At 34.4% G+C, this 17,516-nt stretch overlaps 1 protein-coding gene across 1 annotated transcript in view; it reads left to right on the top strand.

The window, feature by feature from the left end:
• The window catches only part of CFAP54 (cilia and flagella associated protein 54), a 116,737-nt gene that overhangs the window by 62,439 nt on the left and 36,782 nt on the right, over positions 1 to 17,516 (top strand). The window contains exons 34-48 of the mRNA XM_075497492.1: positions 361 to 591; positions 1,011 to 1,147; positions 2,864 to 3,042; positions 3,741 to 3,968; positions 4,182 to 4,405; positions 4,502 to 4,637; positions 6,329 to 6,443; positions 7,474 to 7,626; positions 8,152 to 8,349; positions 9,242 to 9,329; positions 9,781 to 9,987; positions 11,316 to 11,382; positions 13,565 to 13,747; positions 15,917 to 16,003; positions 17,032 to 17,154. Of these exons, the coding sequence (XP_075353607.1) occupies positions 361 to 591; positions 1,011 to 1,147; positions 2,864 to 3,042; positions 3,741 to 3,968; positions 4,182 to 4,405; positions 4,502 to 4,637; positions 6,329 to 6,443; positions 7,474 to 7,626; positions 8,152 to 8,349; positions 9,242 to 9,329; positions 9,781 to 9,987; positions 11,316 to 11,382; positions 13,565 to 13,747; positions 15,917 to 16,003; positions 17,032 to 17,154 (2,356 nt within the window). The remainder of the gene's footprint in view (positions 1 to 360; positions 592 to 1,010; positions 1,148 to 2,863; positions 3,043 to 3,740; positions 3,969 to 4,181; positions 4,406 to 4,501; positions 4,638 to 6,328; positions 6,444 to 7,473; positions 7,627 to 8,151; positions 8,350 to 9,241; positions 9,330 to 9,780; positions 9,988 to 11,315; positions 11,383 to 13,564; positions 13,748 to 15,916; positions 16,004 to 17,031; positions 17,155 to 17,516) is intronic.

Consider the following 17,516-nt stretch of genomic DNA (forward strand, 5'->3'; position numbering starts at 1 on the left):
ACAGACTGTGTTAAACCCATTGTATTTGCTATAATAATCTATTTGGATGATTCAGGTACAAATAACTTCAAACACAGAGCTAAACTTTTTGTAAGTACTAAGACAAATATCTTATGGAACTTGGTAAAATATAAGATAGGATTTAGTGTGTGTTAAGTGCTCTTAAAGAGGGAAAGCACAATTGCTTTTCTTGACTGCAGCAAAAATCCTTTTGCTAGGAATATGTCATATGCTTCTGAGTTAATACAAGCCTGTGCATATGCAATGGGATACTTCTGTGTATCTTTACCATGATTTTCTTTTCTAGAGCTTCAAGAAAACACAGTTTCATTTTTTGCTACTTAATGTATTTTGGTTTAGGAAATCCAGGGAAGAGTTGCAAAAAGTAGCTCGTCACACCTTAGTGGTACTGCTAAAACCAATTGTGAGTAATTACGTAAACCGAAAGAAGTTTCATCAAATGTGTCTTGAAGAGATGCCCTGGAGGTCTCAGATGAATATCTATCTGGCAGTTGCACACTACAACTTATTTAAAAAGAAACTGGAAGAGCAATATAACATTGGAATTTGTGGTTCACAGCATCTGAACAGGTATATCTTACTGCATTATCAGTGATTGCTATTAATATAGATTATTGTGTTATTACCATTAGTGCAAACAGATCTGAATTACAATATCATCAGTCAGTTTGTCATATGAACAGTTCAGCTTCCAAATGCAAATTGATTTACTATGTAGCAAGTTTTGCTTTCCATCATGGCAGGTGACATGCACATTTTTGGTTGCTCACTTGACTGGTCAGATGAAAGTTTTGAAATATACTATACTGTGCTTTTTTTTGGTTCCTTATAACTTTTGGCTATCATTCATTATTTCTGATTCCTAAAGCTGCTGGGAAGTAATCAAAACTCACTTTTGAGAAACTGAATTTTGTGCATATATATCAAAATTCTTTTTAATATTATATCTGGGGCTTTTTGTACTTTCTTCTTTTTCTCCTATTCTGCAGTTACAATATTTTGGATCCTGAAATATTCTCATTACATAATTCTGGCACTGTAGTGGTGAGAGAAGCTGTAGAGAATCAGATGAGAACACCAACTCCTCCTCTCCTTAAAAAGTCAGGAATGACCGAAAAACAAACTTGTAAGAAATTTTAATCGGTGCATGACTGGAATCAGTTTCAACATAACTTTTTTTTTCTCTTAAGTTCTGTCTTGACCTCCATCATTAGTTCTCTTTGGAAAAACACTCATGCCAATTTAAAGAGCAGATGTTTATGGATTTCAAAAGTGTCCTCTGTATGTTCTCTTTTTGGCATACCTAGTATAAAAGAAGTCATAGTCAATAATGGGGCATTTATAATAACTCTGAGTGTTGTTTACTGTATTGATAAATATGTTACTTTTTATCAAGTGGTTATTCTTTAGTTATTCTATACTTTATTCTATACTTTAGTAACAAGTTTATAAATTCTAATAAATTAGTGATACTAGCTGGTTTGCAGAAGCCATGCTACCTAGACGTATTAAATTGATAATATTCCACATTATTCTAAATGCAATGATATTTTTTATCAGTTTCTGTGGTTGCTAATTGGTCTGTAGTTTCCTTCAGATTTCCTAACAGGTCGATAATTTCCTGGGTCATTCTGTAAGTCTTTCTTAAAATTATAGACTGAAGTTTATTATTATCTTTCAAATTTTAAGTAGAATAATTTATGTTTCTTTCTCTACTGCTTGCTCCCCAGTGTCTTCCTGTGGCAGAGTCTACCTAAGGATCAATTTTTCATCTTCTACCACTTTTACTTCAATTCTCTATCTTTCACATTTGACTGTTCTATTATCCCAGCTATTTTCAATAACATCCTTTAAGGTTTCAACAGGAGCCGAATTGTGAAATATAGGACTTTGATTACCTCAGACATTGGTGGTAACATACAAGTCAACACAAAGTAGTCTGCCTAGCCACCATAAGTTCAAGAAGAAATCACAAGCCTGGTCTTTTCAATAGTGCTTCAGGGAACACATTCTTGCCACAGCTGTAGAGAGCAAAATTCTATCATTCCACATAGGACTTCCTTAGGTAGGAATCAGCCATCCTCTTTGCCTTTTCCAAGGAGGTATGATGAAAACTAGCAGTTGAATTCAGTGGTTCTCTTTGCAACAGCTTACTTTGTTATACTCTTTTGTCTTGATGCTTACAAGTCACTGAGAACTGAGTCACTGAAAGTTGCTGAAAACTAATGAAAATCCTGTTTACTACCTCCTAGGCTTTGCAGCAATTCTGAATGAATGCATTTAATGAAGTGTGTAGTTTGCCATAGAGTTCAAATACTGTTTAACTTAAAATTAGCTTCTGCCTGAAACCTATAGCTCAGGTATTACTGTATCCCACTACCATGAACCTTTGTGTTTCCCCTTGGAGGATATTTGGTATTGAATAAAATAATGAAGCAATTCTACACATACCACAGAATTTGTCAGAAATCTTCCCTTCTTTCTAACTTCTCCTTTTAAGAGGCCTTGGTTTCAGAAAGGTTCTTGGGAGCTTGTCACATGGTGATTTCTTTCTAAAACTTAACTTCTATGAGGGTTGTGTTTTGGCATTGAGGCTGAAAACTATTTGGTACACATTATTATTTCAAAGTTTTTTTCATCCTTGCTTCTCCCAACGCTTAAGTAAAAGCATCTTATATTTTAAATATCATAACCTTATAAATATGATAGCCTTAACATTGGCATTTCCTAACATTTAAGTATTTAGCTGCCACAGGAAAATCCTAGCTGGCTGATAATATTTTCTTTTTTATTTTTTTGAGAACTTTAACTCATTTTTAACCAGTGAACTCTTTGTCTTCAGGTACAGATAAATCTGGGCACAGCATTAAACTGAGTGGAACAGATACTCCTCGAACTCAAACAACAAACAATACAGAAATATCTGTTGCTCATTCCCCCAAAGAACACAACCAGTTTCTGTCAAATACCATATTATTGGAGCATTTTACAAAAATCTTTTTGCATTTAAGAAGAGCAGTGGTAAGATATGCTTCCTTATTAAAGATTTTATTTATTACTAAGTATTGCATTACAATACTTACTACTTTCTACATTAAAAAACCCTACACTTCAGAAACTTCAAAAAAACTTCAGTGGGAAAAAGCAATGATTTCTCATCTTCTGCAGAATGTCCAAGTACAGTGTGTGAAATGTGAGACACATCACCTATCATAATGTATATTTCTATCAAATATATAATAATTTATAAAATGTTTTATTTTTCATTTAGTCTTTGTAACTTTCCTTCTCATGTTTGTTAAATCTTTCTGAAAATACTTGCAGACTTACTTTCCCTTTACAGGTCTTAGTGAATGCCTCGGTAGTATAAACAGAAGGACCAGTGATTGAAAGGAAATGCAGAGTGACTACTCTTCCCATAAACCCTTCTAAAACCAAGTAAAAACACATGTATAGGTGGTGTGAATTAATTTTTATTTCTTATTCTCACACCAAAAGCAACAATTAAATTCAATTATAAATTAGTACTTTATGAAAATTTCCAAATTAGGGTTCTATAATGCTTTATATAAATTGAAATATTGAATGATCTGTTATTAAGGATGATCCATAGACTGTAATTTTGAAAGATTACTTATACCTAAGCTTTGCAATAAAAGAATGAAGCTTTTAATTTCTGTATTTCCAAAGTATAATTATATTTTGAATGATATGCATAGGTTCTTGCTCACCGTGGTGGCCACTGGACATTGCTTCAAAATGCTTGTCGAGAACTGTGGAACTATACTCAAGATTTACAGTTGATTGCTAACCATTCACATTTCCATACGGATGCATTTCCCATTACCAGGGGTTTTCTTAGGAACACCATCTGGCTGCCATTTTATTTGGCATCAGACATGATCATTGATATGATAACTGAACTACAAGCAAGCAGGTCTCTTAAGGTAAAAATTATTTTTATTAAGACAGTATACTTTATTATCACATCTTCAATAGAGATGATAGTTTTCTTTCTCTTGCATTATATTCTGATATCTCCAAGTTATTCTCTGTAACAAGTTTGTAGAGGATTACAGTATTTTCTAATCTTTATAATTTGATTTGTCCTAAAAACAAGTTTGAAAAATAACAGGTAGAATAATGTTTCTTCACTGTAGATTGTGGATCCTGAAGGAGACTTCTGCATTCCCAGTTGTTTAGGAGGTGTTATGGATGAGAATGGTGGTTCTAATCTCCATCCACAGTCTCCCCTGGATGATGTGAATGTGGTTGACTTGAAATGGATATGTAATCTGATTCTTAAAACAATAGAATTGTTATATCAAATGAAGAAGTGGGAAGCACTGGTACACACAGCTGTACAGTTTAACATATTTACACAGTAAGTTACACCAACTCTAATAAAACCTAAAAAGCAACATTATATAGTTAAATATACTGTTATTTTGCTTAATTACTGTATTTCGTTTTTTTTCAGTGAGAGATACACAGAACAAGTGAGTCCACTGCTGGTGTACGCTCAGAGGCAGCTGCTGGAAAGGATACAGCAATTCAGTGGCCCAGACAGCCATGAATCTCACTTAATAAAATATCTGTCTGATAATGCACATAAGGTGAGCCACAGATTTCTTTTTTGGGCACTAACTCTTAATGTGAACTAAATATAGAGAAGTACTTTCACTGATTAGATTAGTATGGTTTTTCATAATGTTCACAAATAGTAAATTATAATAAATTAATGAACGTAATTGATTGAAGTGCATGAAAAGCCTTATATGACATGATTCCAGCACCAGCAGAGGTCTGGACTTGATGACCCAGAGAACATTTCTTCCATGCGTAATGTACCCATTCCATATTATGAGCCTAAATCTAATTTCATGTTAGTTCTTGATGCCGCTCTTTTAACCTGAAAACATTTATTTGGATGTTGTGCAATCTTTGTGATTAATTAAGATTAAATACAAAGAGATTGCTTTAGTTCTGCATTGGAGCACTGCTCCTAAAGACTAAAATTAATCAAATTGAGTTAACCCAAATACTGACAATACCATAAAAAACTTGAAAAACTTGATCACCAACAAAAAAACCCTAGGCTGCTCAGCAAGTTCCTCTCATTAAAAGCCATGGCTCTATATATTCAGTAAACTGACATTGCCACTTGGAAATTTTTCATGGAATTAGCTCTTAAAAATTAGGATTTTCCTTTTTTTTAACCTAAGGTTTATTTCTAAGAAGTTTTGCTGAAGTCAATCGCATGGTTGATATTTTTAATATGTTTCTATTTACTAACATAAACACAGGACTTGAAGGAGACAGGGCGGAAAGTGGGGTCTGGAATTCCAAACGGGTTTGTTCTGAACATGAACATGGGGTTCAGGAGGCACTGCCTTGCCTAGAGACAGCACACTGCTGCCCAGGGCTTGCAAGAACTCAGAAGGCACTCCTGGCTTGCGAAGGGCAGCTGAAGTTGTCTGTCTTGTCTCTCTGTAAGGCTGTTTCCTGCTGACTTCCTTCAGGCCCTGCCGTTCAGAACACAGGCCTTTTGTCTAAAAAAAGGGGAATGTGGCAAACCACCACATACCACTGTAATCAGAGCAATGTGGAAAAGTAATCATAATTTTGAAAGACAATTTACGGAATAAAGACTAATGTTAGTTAATAGTAATAAGAATTGTTCAAAAAACTCATCATCAAGTTAGACATTGGGAGGGTATGGCTACATTTCACAATGCAGTGCCATTCAGCAGTCTAGAACTAGCTCTGAATTAGTTCTTTTGCTTCTGAAGTGATGTAGCTACATTAGCAAAATAAAATGTCTGTGCTGGATTAGCCCTTTATAGAAGTCTGGAATTTTGCTTCTCTGACAGGGTTAGACTGCTTCTGTTATTTGCTTAGAGCCATTTTGTGTATCCCTATGCAGCATTACATTGTGCTTTACAGGCAGTGTGCTCTTTAGGCATACTTACACTGACAGGTTCTTTGCAAGCATGCATTTATCCAGACAAAGAAAGGTGGAATATTTGCTGAACATCAACGAGTTGCTCATGATTATGGCAAATACCAAATAAGATACAAGTTTAATTCATTAACATTTAAACGCTTAGATGTTATATCCAATATTTAGGTGTTGTGAATGTTTCACCTCTTATTGACAAGGGTACTAGTTCTGGGTCATTGGTGTCTTTGTAAATTGGTCCTCTTTTATTTTGTCATATGAATATTTAGATACTTAACTTTAAGCACCAAACATTGATTTTTCTGAATATTATTCAATTATCATGAAACAACATTTGCTTTTTAGATGAATTGCAGAAACTACATAGGGCAGAAATTACAGCTGCCTGTTGCCCATTCTGCTAGTGAACGGATTTTTCCTGGATGCTGCTTCTATCCTGAAATGAAAAATGATTATACAGGTCAGAGCACATTTCAGTATCGTGAGTTCTCTTTTCTCCCAAACCCTTTCCTTTTTTTCATACAGGATTTTTTTGTTTTGTTTTCCTCCTTATTGTAGGTCTTCCACTGCTCCTATAATCTGTTTCTTTTAATATAAACTCAGTTTTATCTTCAAATTATTATTCTTGATATTTTGGATGGATAGTAATGTTGTCAAGACGTTTCCAAATATATTCAGACTGTATCTTAAAGTAGAGAAAAGCAGTTGTGATCCAAATGCCAGATGACTTACAGTATGTTAAATGAGCTTGGTGGTCTTGGTCCAGTTTTCCATCAGTATTGTTGGATATCCAGCAATATACCCAGAAGTTAATGTAAACCTGCACTGTTATCAACAGAATCAATAGAAAAACTGAAGTGAACTATAAGGTGACAAAACACCTCTTTTACCCACAGTTGTTCTTTTCAGTCAGGATTAAAATGTTATAGTCATTAATGGAAGTTTGTAAAGCATGGTTCGTCATATCACAGACATGTCAATGCATTGCACACAAGCCTTTGTGTTGAATTCAGCTGAGGAAAGTCATCAAACAATAAATAATGCTGTATGTAAGAAGAGTAGATAATATTATGAATTCAGTGGAGAGAGCATGCCAACTCACAGGTTTGGTACATAGAAACTATGCTAGTTGTAGTAAGTAGGATTAGCAGCTGTAGTAAAAGATTTGTTTCCAGACTTCAGACACGAGAATTCAGAGCAGAGAGCTGAGCTGAGGCATGCCCAGGGCAGATGGAATTCAGGGAATATAGATGTCATGTGACAAATAAAATGTAACACTGAAAAAGATATAAGTACTCGGAAGTGTTCCTGATGGTTAATAATTTTGTTTTAATTCATAATCCAACAGGAAACAAAGGTGGCAATTAACATAATATATTTTAATATTGAAGTTGTGGAATTGTTCAAATATATGTTTTGCAGGGTGATTTACTAAAAATATATATTTATGTAATGCAAAATTGTTCTCCATAATTATTAATTCCTTTTAGATCGCAGCCAAGCGAAAGCCCTAGTTTATGTACCTCTCGATGTGAATGACACACTGAAATGTTTTAGAGAAACTCTACAAAAATCTAAATATCACAGCAGAGCACTGAGACACAGCAGAAAACTACTTTCATTATTTCTTGCACACACACAAGGTGAGTTATTTATTGAAGTGTTTCTCACTTAATAAAGTATATATGCAGTTAAATTAATAAAAAGTGAAAGTAATAGATTTGTTTTAATTAAAGTTTTAGTTGTTATTGACAATGAGAAAAAACATAGAATATAAAGTTTTATATGAAGTTCTGTAAGCACAAGCTCTAAGCCTGATTTCCTATGATTTGTGTCTCATGGTTGGATGATAATTTTTTTTTCCTGCAGCTGTGTCACTTGTCTGTCTGCAACCAAACCTCTGTCTGAGGACTAACTGGCAGATCTTCCCAAGTTTATTTTCTCTAACAGAGCACATATTTTCATTTGGTTGCACTGACCAATAAGTTATGTCCAATGAGTTTAATTAGGAGACACACAGACAGAATCATAGCATGGAAAAACAAATAAAAATAGGGTACATAGGAGTTGTATATTTGTTCGAGTAATGTGGTGTGGAAATATCTGTGGGCCTGGAAATAGTATAATACTTTTCCAAACTGATCATATAAATCACTTTTCTGGTCTAGAAAATGCTGGAAGAGCAATCAGCAGTCATCTCTCTTCAAATAAAAGGCTGGAATTTAATGTGGGAGCTGAACTGATATTTCTACCAACACCACGTGACCTTTCTCAAGAAAAATTTAATTTCTCCAGTATGGTTGAGAGTAAACCAATACCACAGTCACAGCTTTCAGTAATTATCTCTTCCTATGAAGAAACAATTGGTAATTTTTTTGTCATAAATGTCTCTTTACAGCTAAGATGTAATATTATTCTGCCTATCTGTGTTCATATATGTTTATTCCAGTGTTATTTTCCTGTCAGACAGCTATACCTGTCTGAAAGCTGGTTTCCAGAAATACACAACCTTCTTGCTGTTGATTCAGAAAATCTGCATTAGATCCTAAACAAGCCACTAGTTGGTTCATAACCTCTACAAGTTATCTCATCTTATGAAAAACCATTACTTCAGTGGTGTTACACTGATAAATCCCAAACTAAAAATCTGCTGTAATGTTTAGCAGATTCATTTTACTTCCATGATAGTTTTTTTTCTAGCAAACAAACCTTTTGGATTCTGTGCATTTGAATATGAGACCTAGTTGCTTGGTTTCCACCTTACGTTCTAGTATGGCTTTACTCACAGTTACAGCTCAGCACTACTACCTGTTTTTGCTGTATGACAAAACAGGTGAAGTGTAGCAGGTCAACAGGTGCCCTAAGTGGTTTTATTTGAAGTAAGGGATCCAGAAATGAGCCAGGGACAGTGCTACTGTGCTGTATGCAGGCAGTGTTGTTTAGCAGGGCCAATGGCTTGCTTCCCAGTTTATCTCTTGAAGGGGAAGAAATTTGAGAGGTCTGAAAAAAACAATACAAAAGCTTAGGTAACCAGGTCCATAAATACATCCTACTCTTGTTTTTAAAGTTAGTAGAAATAAGAAATTGTACATTTGAAGGTAAAATATACAAGCCTAATAAATCTTTCAAAAAATATTCATGCATTGAATTACATGTGAATGCATGTCTACTTCTCATGCAAAATTTGTTCGAGATTCAGTAAGTGATTTAATGATGTGACAATATTTTTTTTCTAATTTATTAAAAAATAAATAACAGGAATCCTTGAAATAAACAACCAGAGAGACCTCAAGGTTCAGGCTCTACATGAACTTGGAAATCTTCACTTTTATGCTGGACAAAAAAGGTACATAGTTATTGGATTAAAAAAGAGCATTGTTTCATTTTTTTTAATTGGCATTCATATACCCTTCAACTGTATTGTAAGTTCTTGTGCTGTCCTCAAGGCCATATAACTGCTTTCATCTAACTCACTATTAGCTATATTTTGAGACGCTTTTTTCCTAGAAATTGTTTATTTTTCTCAGCTAGCTAATTGCAATTAAGCAAACTAATTAAGCATCTCTATGTATTTTTAAGAAGTAATATCTATTGCTTGACAATTTAATTTTAGTATAAGTCCCAATAAGTCTGTTGACCAGGAATGGTATCTTTTTGTGTGGTAGAAACTATATTTCAGTTTTTGACCTAATCAGAATTAGTTATATCTCAGGCAATAAAGGTAAAATGAAGCAAGTCTTATCTTCCACTGTGGAAAATGTCAGCAGTATGATGAGAACATTTTTTATGTGTTACAGAGCTGCTTTTAAATATTGGTGTCAAGCCCTTGATGAAACACTCAACATTGCTGATGCTCTTAACAACTGGCAAGAGTTAGGTTTTCCAAAAAATGCTACAGACTGCTTTGCAATTGGAAGATCGACTGATATTAGTCAGAAATTTCTTTCTCAGGCTGGAGTTTGGGGGTGTTTACATGCAGCAGTGTTAGTGGCTAAGATAGCTCAGTAAGTATTTTATCTATATATGTATTTCTTTCATATTTTAAATAAGTTGCTCATCCAGGACAATAGGCAACTTGACATTAATTTAAAAACACTAACGAGTTGTTATAAAAAAGACTCCTCAAAAGCAGAGGAATTCTTCCTTTCAGGAAGAAAGTTGCTCTTTTGGAGAAAATCATTTGCTTCCTTCTCTTGAGTGCTCATCTTTGATAGTAATTGCAGCAGTATATTATATGGAGAGATCATTGAAATAAAACAAAATGATAAAAAGTCATAAGTGCAAGGATTTTACAGACATATTGATTTTCAATTGAAATATCACATCTCCCAAGTCATTGCACATATTAAATATTAATGTCTCTTGAGGGCAGATTTACTGCCTAAAGTACTCATTTTCTGGTGAATTACAACTAAATGAAATTTGAATTACTGTATTAAAGTCTACCATCAATAAATATTTCCATCCAGTACTCCTTGACTGCTGGTAAAACACTATGGATGTAACTCTGAGCTGTTTCTCAGTGTATTGTACAATATCAAAATGTACAAAATATAAAATTTAGAAATATCTAAGCCAGCTCTAAATGACCTTAGAAGCATTATACCCATGACAGGGCAGAGCTTCATCTGAGTAAACTGTCTTACCTAAGAAGCAGGTCATATTAATAGCAGTGTAAAATATCCGTAAACCAAGGTAGCTTTGAAAGTATTAGCATGGGTATTTCAGGATGAAACGGCATTGCCACGCTCAGAAGTAACACCAAAGAGGAAAAGGAGTGAGTTTAAGTTTATTCTAAACCACAGCTCTTCTAATTCTGAGCTGTGGTGCAGTCTCAGGTCCAATTAGGCAAGACCCAATCCCTAGCTGCTTTTACAGTGCTTGTGGCACATATTTGCTGCACTGTATACTATCCCTTTACTGCTAATATGTCCATTCCAATTCCTGGCAGGGATCTGGAGGGAGCTATCCTCTCGGCTTCTCCCTCAGGCAGATCTTTTCTATTCAGACCTGACTTGGGCTGTTAAACATCTTTCCTTGAGTTGCTCTTTCTAGATGAATTTCTGAGATGAATTTTGCACTTAGATTGCCTGTTTCTCTCCTTCAAGTTTAAAGAGAATCTAGACAACTCCCTTTGTCTAGGTATGTCTTTGGTCAAATGCTTCTTTCTTTGCATGGCATGGCTGAGCACCTATCTACAGAACAGGCAGCTGTTTTTCAATATAGAAAACATCTAGATTGTGTTAGTATCATTATTATACTAGATAGAAAAAAGAGTTTAAATAGTTTATATTAATGGGCACATTCATATTTCTTGTTTGTTGTACTTTAGGTATATAACAACATCAAAGATGAGATTAAGAACTAAATACTGCTATTTTTCTGCTATACTTTTTAAGGTAAGAATACAATTTTAGTTAGAATTCATGAAGTTGACAAATTGCTTCTAAAATTGAAATCTCAATAACCCTGTATTAAAATATTTCTCTCTTCATTTTGATTGTAAAGGAAAACTGGAGATCAGAGGTAGTTGACAATTTATGCACATTAGATTAGATGTTTTTATTCTCTGTTTTTTAACATTCCTGTATGATATCCTAAAAATTATCACCTCAATAAGAGGCTAGTGTCTCAGAGAAATAATGAAATACTGAAAAGTGAAGATGGCTAGAATATTTGGCAGTCAAATATATTTTTCTTCTCTTGAAGTGTTCTGCTCAGGAAGAGCTGGATGGCATCAACAACAGCAGAGTGCCCTCTGTCAGATCTGTACAGAGTCTTCACAGATTGTCATAAATTTTCAACCAGGAGAACAGACTCTTTAGAAAAAGAAATTTTTAAATCTTTTTCAGCATTGAAAGATATTGGTTTGTAATACTAAAATCTTAGCTCTATGAGAAGTTTGCTCTAGAGGATAGTGAAAATTATTCAGTTTCATTTACAAAGAAAATAAGATCATTAAAATTACGTTTGCAAACTTTCAGAAAACAACTATAGAGGAAAAAAGGGTTTCAGTTTACTTTTAAAAGGAAGTTTTAAGATATTGATAACAAAAGTGATATAGGAAAAAGAACTGCAAGTATTCTGCCAGTCATACTCCACTGGGATCAATGCTTACTCATCCCAGTGCAGCATCAGGAAGTTAGTTGGCTTCTTCCAAAACAAACCAATGCCACTTTCTAACATGTGCCAGCCATGGTTATGACTGTGTGACCTGTGACTGCGTGACCTGTGGCAATTTTGACTGCCAAATATTCTAGCCATTTAAAACCTTGTTAAGTTCAGCAAAGGGAGAACAAGTTGAAGAAGCAAAGGTAAAGGAGAATTTTGACTAGCTTCTAGCACTGCAATTTCTGGTGGTACAAAGCTGAACAATTTTGATTCCTCCTTTGACAGAAATAGTAGTAAGCATTTGTTCCAGCTGTATAATGGTAGAAATAATTGTGACTTGACTGAAGTGGGTCTGATATTAATTAGGATAGGAGCAGCTTGCAGGGTGAGTGTCTTGAAAAATATAATCAATTACTGTCACTGTACCTTCCGAAGTTCAAGCCCATAATTTGTTCCTTGATTTGGAAAGCTTTTATAACCTTGTTTAAATTCCGCCTCTGGTATAGGCTTTAGGCTTGTTAGTATCTCAGATCTGAGTATGTAAATGCATATTTCGCTAGCATATCATTGCTAATTACAACAAGATAAGCACAACTGGGAAGGAATATCTAACATCAGAGACAATGTTAGCACTCCTCCCTTTTTAAAGGAGGAACATTTAAGTTACTTCCTTAAAGTTCCCATCAATTTTAGGTTATATGATTTAAGCTGTACTAGCTGACCTAGTTAAAGGCAGAACTAGGGTGGAACTAGCTTTTAACTGGCCTTAAAATCAGCACCTCTCCCAGAAACAATGGCTGAATTGATGGCGGGGCAAGGACTTAAGGCTAAGTAAAATCAAAGTAGCTTTCTTAGCTTGTGGGGAAAACAAACAGATTTTTCTTCTGATGGAAGACATTTTCCATGAAACATCTTCGGACTGGTAAAGAAATGTTTGAACACATCCCCAGAATCATCTCAACAATTTTTTCCTATGCATTTTCCTTGGTTATGGAGATGTTTGAATAAATTACGAAGTTCTTTCTGTCTGCTAATCGGAGGCTTATGCTAAGAATTATTTAAGAAGTCTTTGTGAGAACCCCTAGTGATTTATTAGTTTTTTCCAGTGCTTCCAGAGATTTATTTGGGATGCTGTGACTTGGAATCTGAGAGAAATGCTATTGGCTCTTTAGGAAGATTTTTCATTACCTGGGGAGTACTTGCTGAGAAATCTTTCATGATATTTTTCTACACCTAATAAGTTTTCCTTAGCTTATTTACAGCCTGTTTTTTTTCTCCACCAAGTTCACACCTAAAGCATTTTTTCTAAAAAGATTTTTCATGGTTTTGTCTGGAAACAACTGGATACTTAAGACATTGACTGAGTTTCATTTATGAAGTCATTTATGAATCGCCAAGGGTTGGAGTTTTATAGTGTTTCACTAATGCCTATACATCTTTTCACAAGTAGTTCATTATTATTACTTTCAGACCCTGTTTAGAGCTTCTCTTCCACATCCAACGTCTGACTGTGAGTTTGCACAATATGAAGCAAATATGCTTATTCCTGGTATCGACTTGTTCTCTGATCGCTACAGAGCTGATATCTCCACTGTAGTTGCAAGTCTGAATTTCCTTATATTTGAACTACATTGTGCAAAACAAAATTTAATAGTAAGTATTATTTTTATACTCTGGAAATGAATTTTAAGACATCAAGTCTTATTTTTTTGTGTGGGTGTACTTATGAGATACCTCAGAAGCTCTAGCAAAATATCTGTATAGTTAGGTTCTGTGGCACTGAGATAGAGGCAAGGTATAGCTTGCTGCCTACAATTTTTAGAATATACAGGGTACTTGTTTATTCAGGAAGATGACAATACATGGCCCACTTAGCTTAGGCATTTTAGAGGAAATTTCCCATTATATACAGTTTGAAATACACTGTACTGAGAATTACTTTAAATGCAGTATGTCCAGAATGCTTTCAATAATTTTACTTTCACATTCAGTAAATAAAAGTCCCTTCTGCCTTTTCCTTCTCACGTTCTCTTATTCCTCTGTATGGAGTGTTTTTACAGCTTTCCTCTTATGTTGATCATGTGCTTATTTCCTCCATTTAATGACTGACCACTTCCACTTTAATCCAACTTCTTTCAAAGTTGCAGTGCTGTACATTGGAATAAATAGATTGAATTGTTTACTAGTATTGAAAAAGGTGCAATTCTACCTGTGTTCCTGTTTGGTTCTGTATGTTCTAACAGATTTTCATGTCAGGCAATTATTGTATACCTCTATAAATCAACTCTCAGCATGACAGAAAACCCCAGCAGAAAAAGTAGATAGTTTTCTCCTGCTTTAATGAGTTGAATCTACTTATGGAAAGGTCCTGCAAGTGGCAGAGCCAGTGCAAGGGAGGGGAAAAGATTGTGTGGCTGGCGGCAGGGGAGTAAGGAAAGGTTAGGGGGTAGAGATGGAAGAGGAGTTAGAGAGGAGGAGGCAGCAAGATGTTACCCCTTTTTTGTCAGCAAACCATTTGCTGGATTGATTTCTTCTGGAACTTCAGGCTAAGTGTCTGTCTTACCTCCTGTTGTTGCTTTTCCCATCCTGCTTTACTGGAGTTCACTTTGTTATTAAGCTTCGTCTAACTGCCCTCACTATGGGAGATCAAGCGAGATCAAGGACCAGACAGTTACCTGGAGGCAGGGACACTTAATTTGACTGCTTGCTTCACGTGGCCATGCACATTTTTGATTCTTTCTGCACTTGTACTAGCAGAATATAGATCCAGGTCATAGATCATGGTCAAAGCAATTGCATTTTCAGCAGGATGAGAGCTTCATTTCCACTGAATGCTTAATGTGTGGGAAGGTTTTGGATGGTGGGCACTAAGTTGATTTGACACTTAAATCAAAATACATCAAGATTCAAGTTTTATTAAAAATAAGACTTCAAAGACTAATTTTGTTGAACTACTTCAAATATCAGTTGGAAACTGTATGGCTACAATTAAAACATTTGCCTCAAGCATTTGTAATCCAAATTCAGAAGTATTAAGCTACTTTATGAAAACTAAAAGTGCATTTGACAAAAAAGTAACAATGCTGTTAGCATTTTCCAAGCTCAGGGATATTTTAAAGTGAAGAAAAATGTCAAAGCTGAACAGTAATTAAATTTTGGAAGTTCTTTGATTTTCAATAAACAGATACATCTGTTAGGAAAGAATCTACTTTTTCTGAAATATTATATAATAATAAATACAGTGTTTGTATACTTTACTAGAACTCAGTTTTAAAATGTTTCTTGTTAGTTGCCCCTACAAAAACTTTCAATTTGAAATGAATGCAAATAAATTTGTCAATAAGCTTCATCACCATCCAGTTTATTTTACAATTGGTATCGTTACACCTAGTTGCAGGACTTCATTGTATTTATTTTATAAAGCTTACCGAATTCTATTATTCTGTTACTTATACTGAAAAAATTATAGCATCAAAATGCAGACAGTTTTAGAAATCCCTTCTAGCAACATCTTTCCAGTAGGTTTACTCACTAATGGTGTATTAAAAAAACCCGCCTTGAACACAGAGAATAATTTGGGAAAACTTCACTTTCTACATTGTGGATCACATGTAAGATAGTGTAAGGGGTTAGCTTTAGTCAGCTGAAGAACTTTTTAACACATTCATCCTTCATAGAGCGTAAGAGATAGTGGTGGTATGTGGCAGTGAAAGCAGTACTCCTATATTATCTATGTATTTGTGATATATAATTGCAATGTACATTTCTGTAATTGTACCCTTTATGACATTTATAACTAGATGACCTAATATTTTCCTATAGATTTTACCATTGTTCACATTATACCAATACATTGTTTCTGAGATTTGTAAAGACCCAGCTAAATGTATTGAAGGAAGAATCTTCAAGGTAATCAAACAAACTTTCTTTTTATCACAGCACATTGTATTTCAAATAAACTTTTCTCTTCTTTGTTAAATGTAGTCAATTTAATATTTCTTCATATATCACTACTATGAAAAGTAATGCTTTAAAGTTCAGATGTTGCTTCGTGTTTCTTAGCACAACAGATTGTAGAATAGGACTACTTTCTAAACGCAATTATTTATATTCTCAATTTTAGTAGGATGTAAAATTATTTATACAGTTTTACTGTTCATGTCCTACAGAGACTGTTAAGTACTTCCATCACTTCTTTGTACTCTTCATTTAACAAGCATTCTCCTTAAAGACATGATCATAAGATTTTCCCTCTTAGATCCAAACCTTTTACTTGGTATTTTTTATCTAGTTCCACTGTTTTTTTAAATGTTTTCTTAAGTGCAAAACATAAATGATTTTTTTGTTCACAGTGTTCACTTCTGGATTTTTTGTCATTATCATGGTGGAACCAGGTTGTCAGACTTCTGGGAACAGACTTTTGTCATTTCGCTAATGTTCACTTGTTGGTTTTGTTTTGGGTTTTTTTAATCCCTTGGGGTTTTTTTAAAGGAATCTAACTTGTAGTAAGAGTCAAAGTATTATTTGGTTTAGATATTTTCAGGAAATGCTGATACAGGTTAGGGAGAGTAGCTGAGTACTGGGAGACTAAGATGAGTAAAGTCTATGAAAGATTTTGATAAGGGGCTGATCTTGGACTGACACTCAAAGCTCTAGCCAGATGAAATTAAGTTCTTTTCCTTTGTCAGGAGCAAGTTTTTGAAGAATATGTTTTTGGTTTTTTTTTCATTTTTGTTTTTAAGTGAAAGACTCATCTTTGAGATTTCACTTACTTACTGTAAAATGTAAAAGATTTCTTTCCATTGAAGAACATTCTCCACCAATGTACTATTCCAGTACATAAATCTACTTGAAAATTACCTTTGAATACATTTTATTTTGAGCAAAAAGAATAGTTGAAAATTATTTAAATCAAAGGCTCTGTTATTTTTTCACAGATTAAAGTACTTACAGATATAGGATTTTTTATGGAGGCCTTTCATGAACTGTCTTTGCTTACCTGTGGAGAGAGAATTCCATGGAAAATACCTGCAGGATACAGAAAAATTGAACAAATGAAGGTAAACACCAGTAAAGTTTAACATCAAACTATAGCACTCAGTTCTCTTCATGAAACTGCACATACTCCATGTCTGCAAGTTATTACACATTCCTAAAAATTTTCTAAATTTCTTTCAATAAGCAGGTCAAATAGTAGGCATTGAATGACATTAATTTCTCTCACTGAACAGCAGACACAAAAATACATTTTGAAACATACGCGCTGTCTGTTTTATACAGTGAGTGATGCAGATAATATTGTTGAAAAAATAATGTGTGATTTCATATGTAGACATAAAAAATATGGATAGAGTTCTTCCCCATTAATGGCAAAATTCCCACTGCCCCAGCCAGGAGCAGGGCAGCCGAGGGGCAGCCAGGG

Source organism: Mycteria americana, chromosome 1 (assembly GCF_035582795.1).
Source record: "Mycteria americana isolate JAX WOST 10 ecotype Jacksonville Zoo and Gardens chromosome 1, USCA_MyAme_1.0, whole genome shotgun sequence".
Lineage (NCBI taxonomy): Eukaryota > Metazoa > Chordata > Aves > Ciconiiformes > Ciconiidae > Mycteria > Mycteria americana.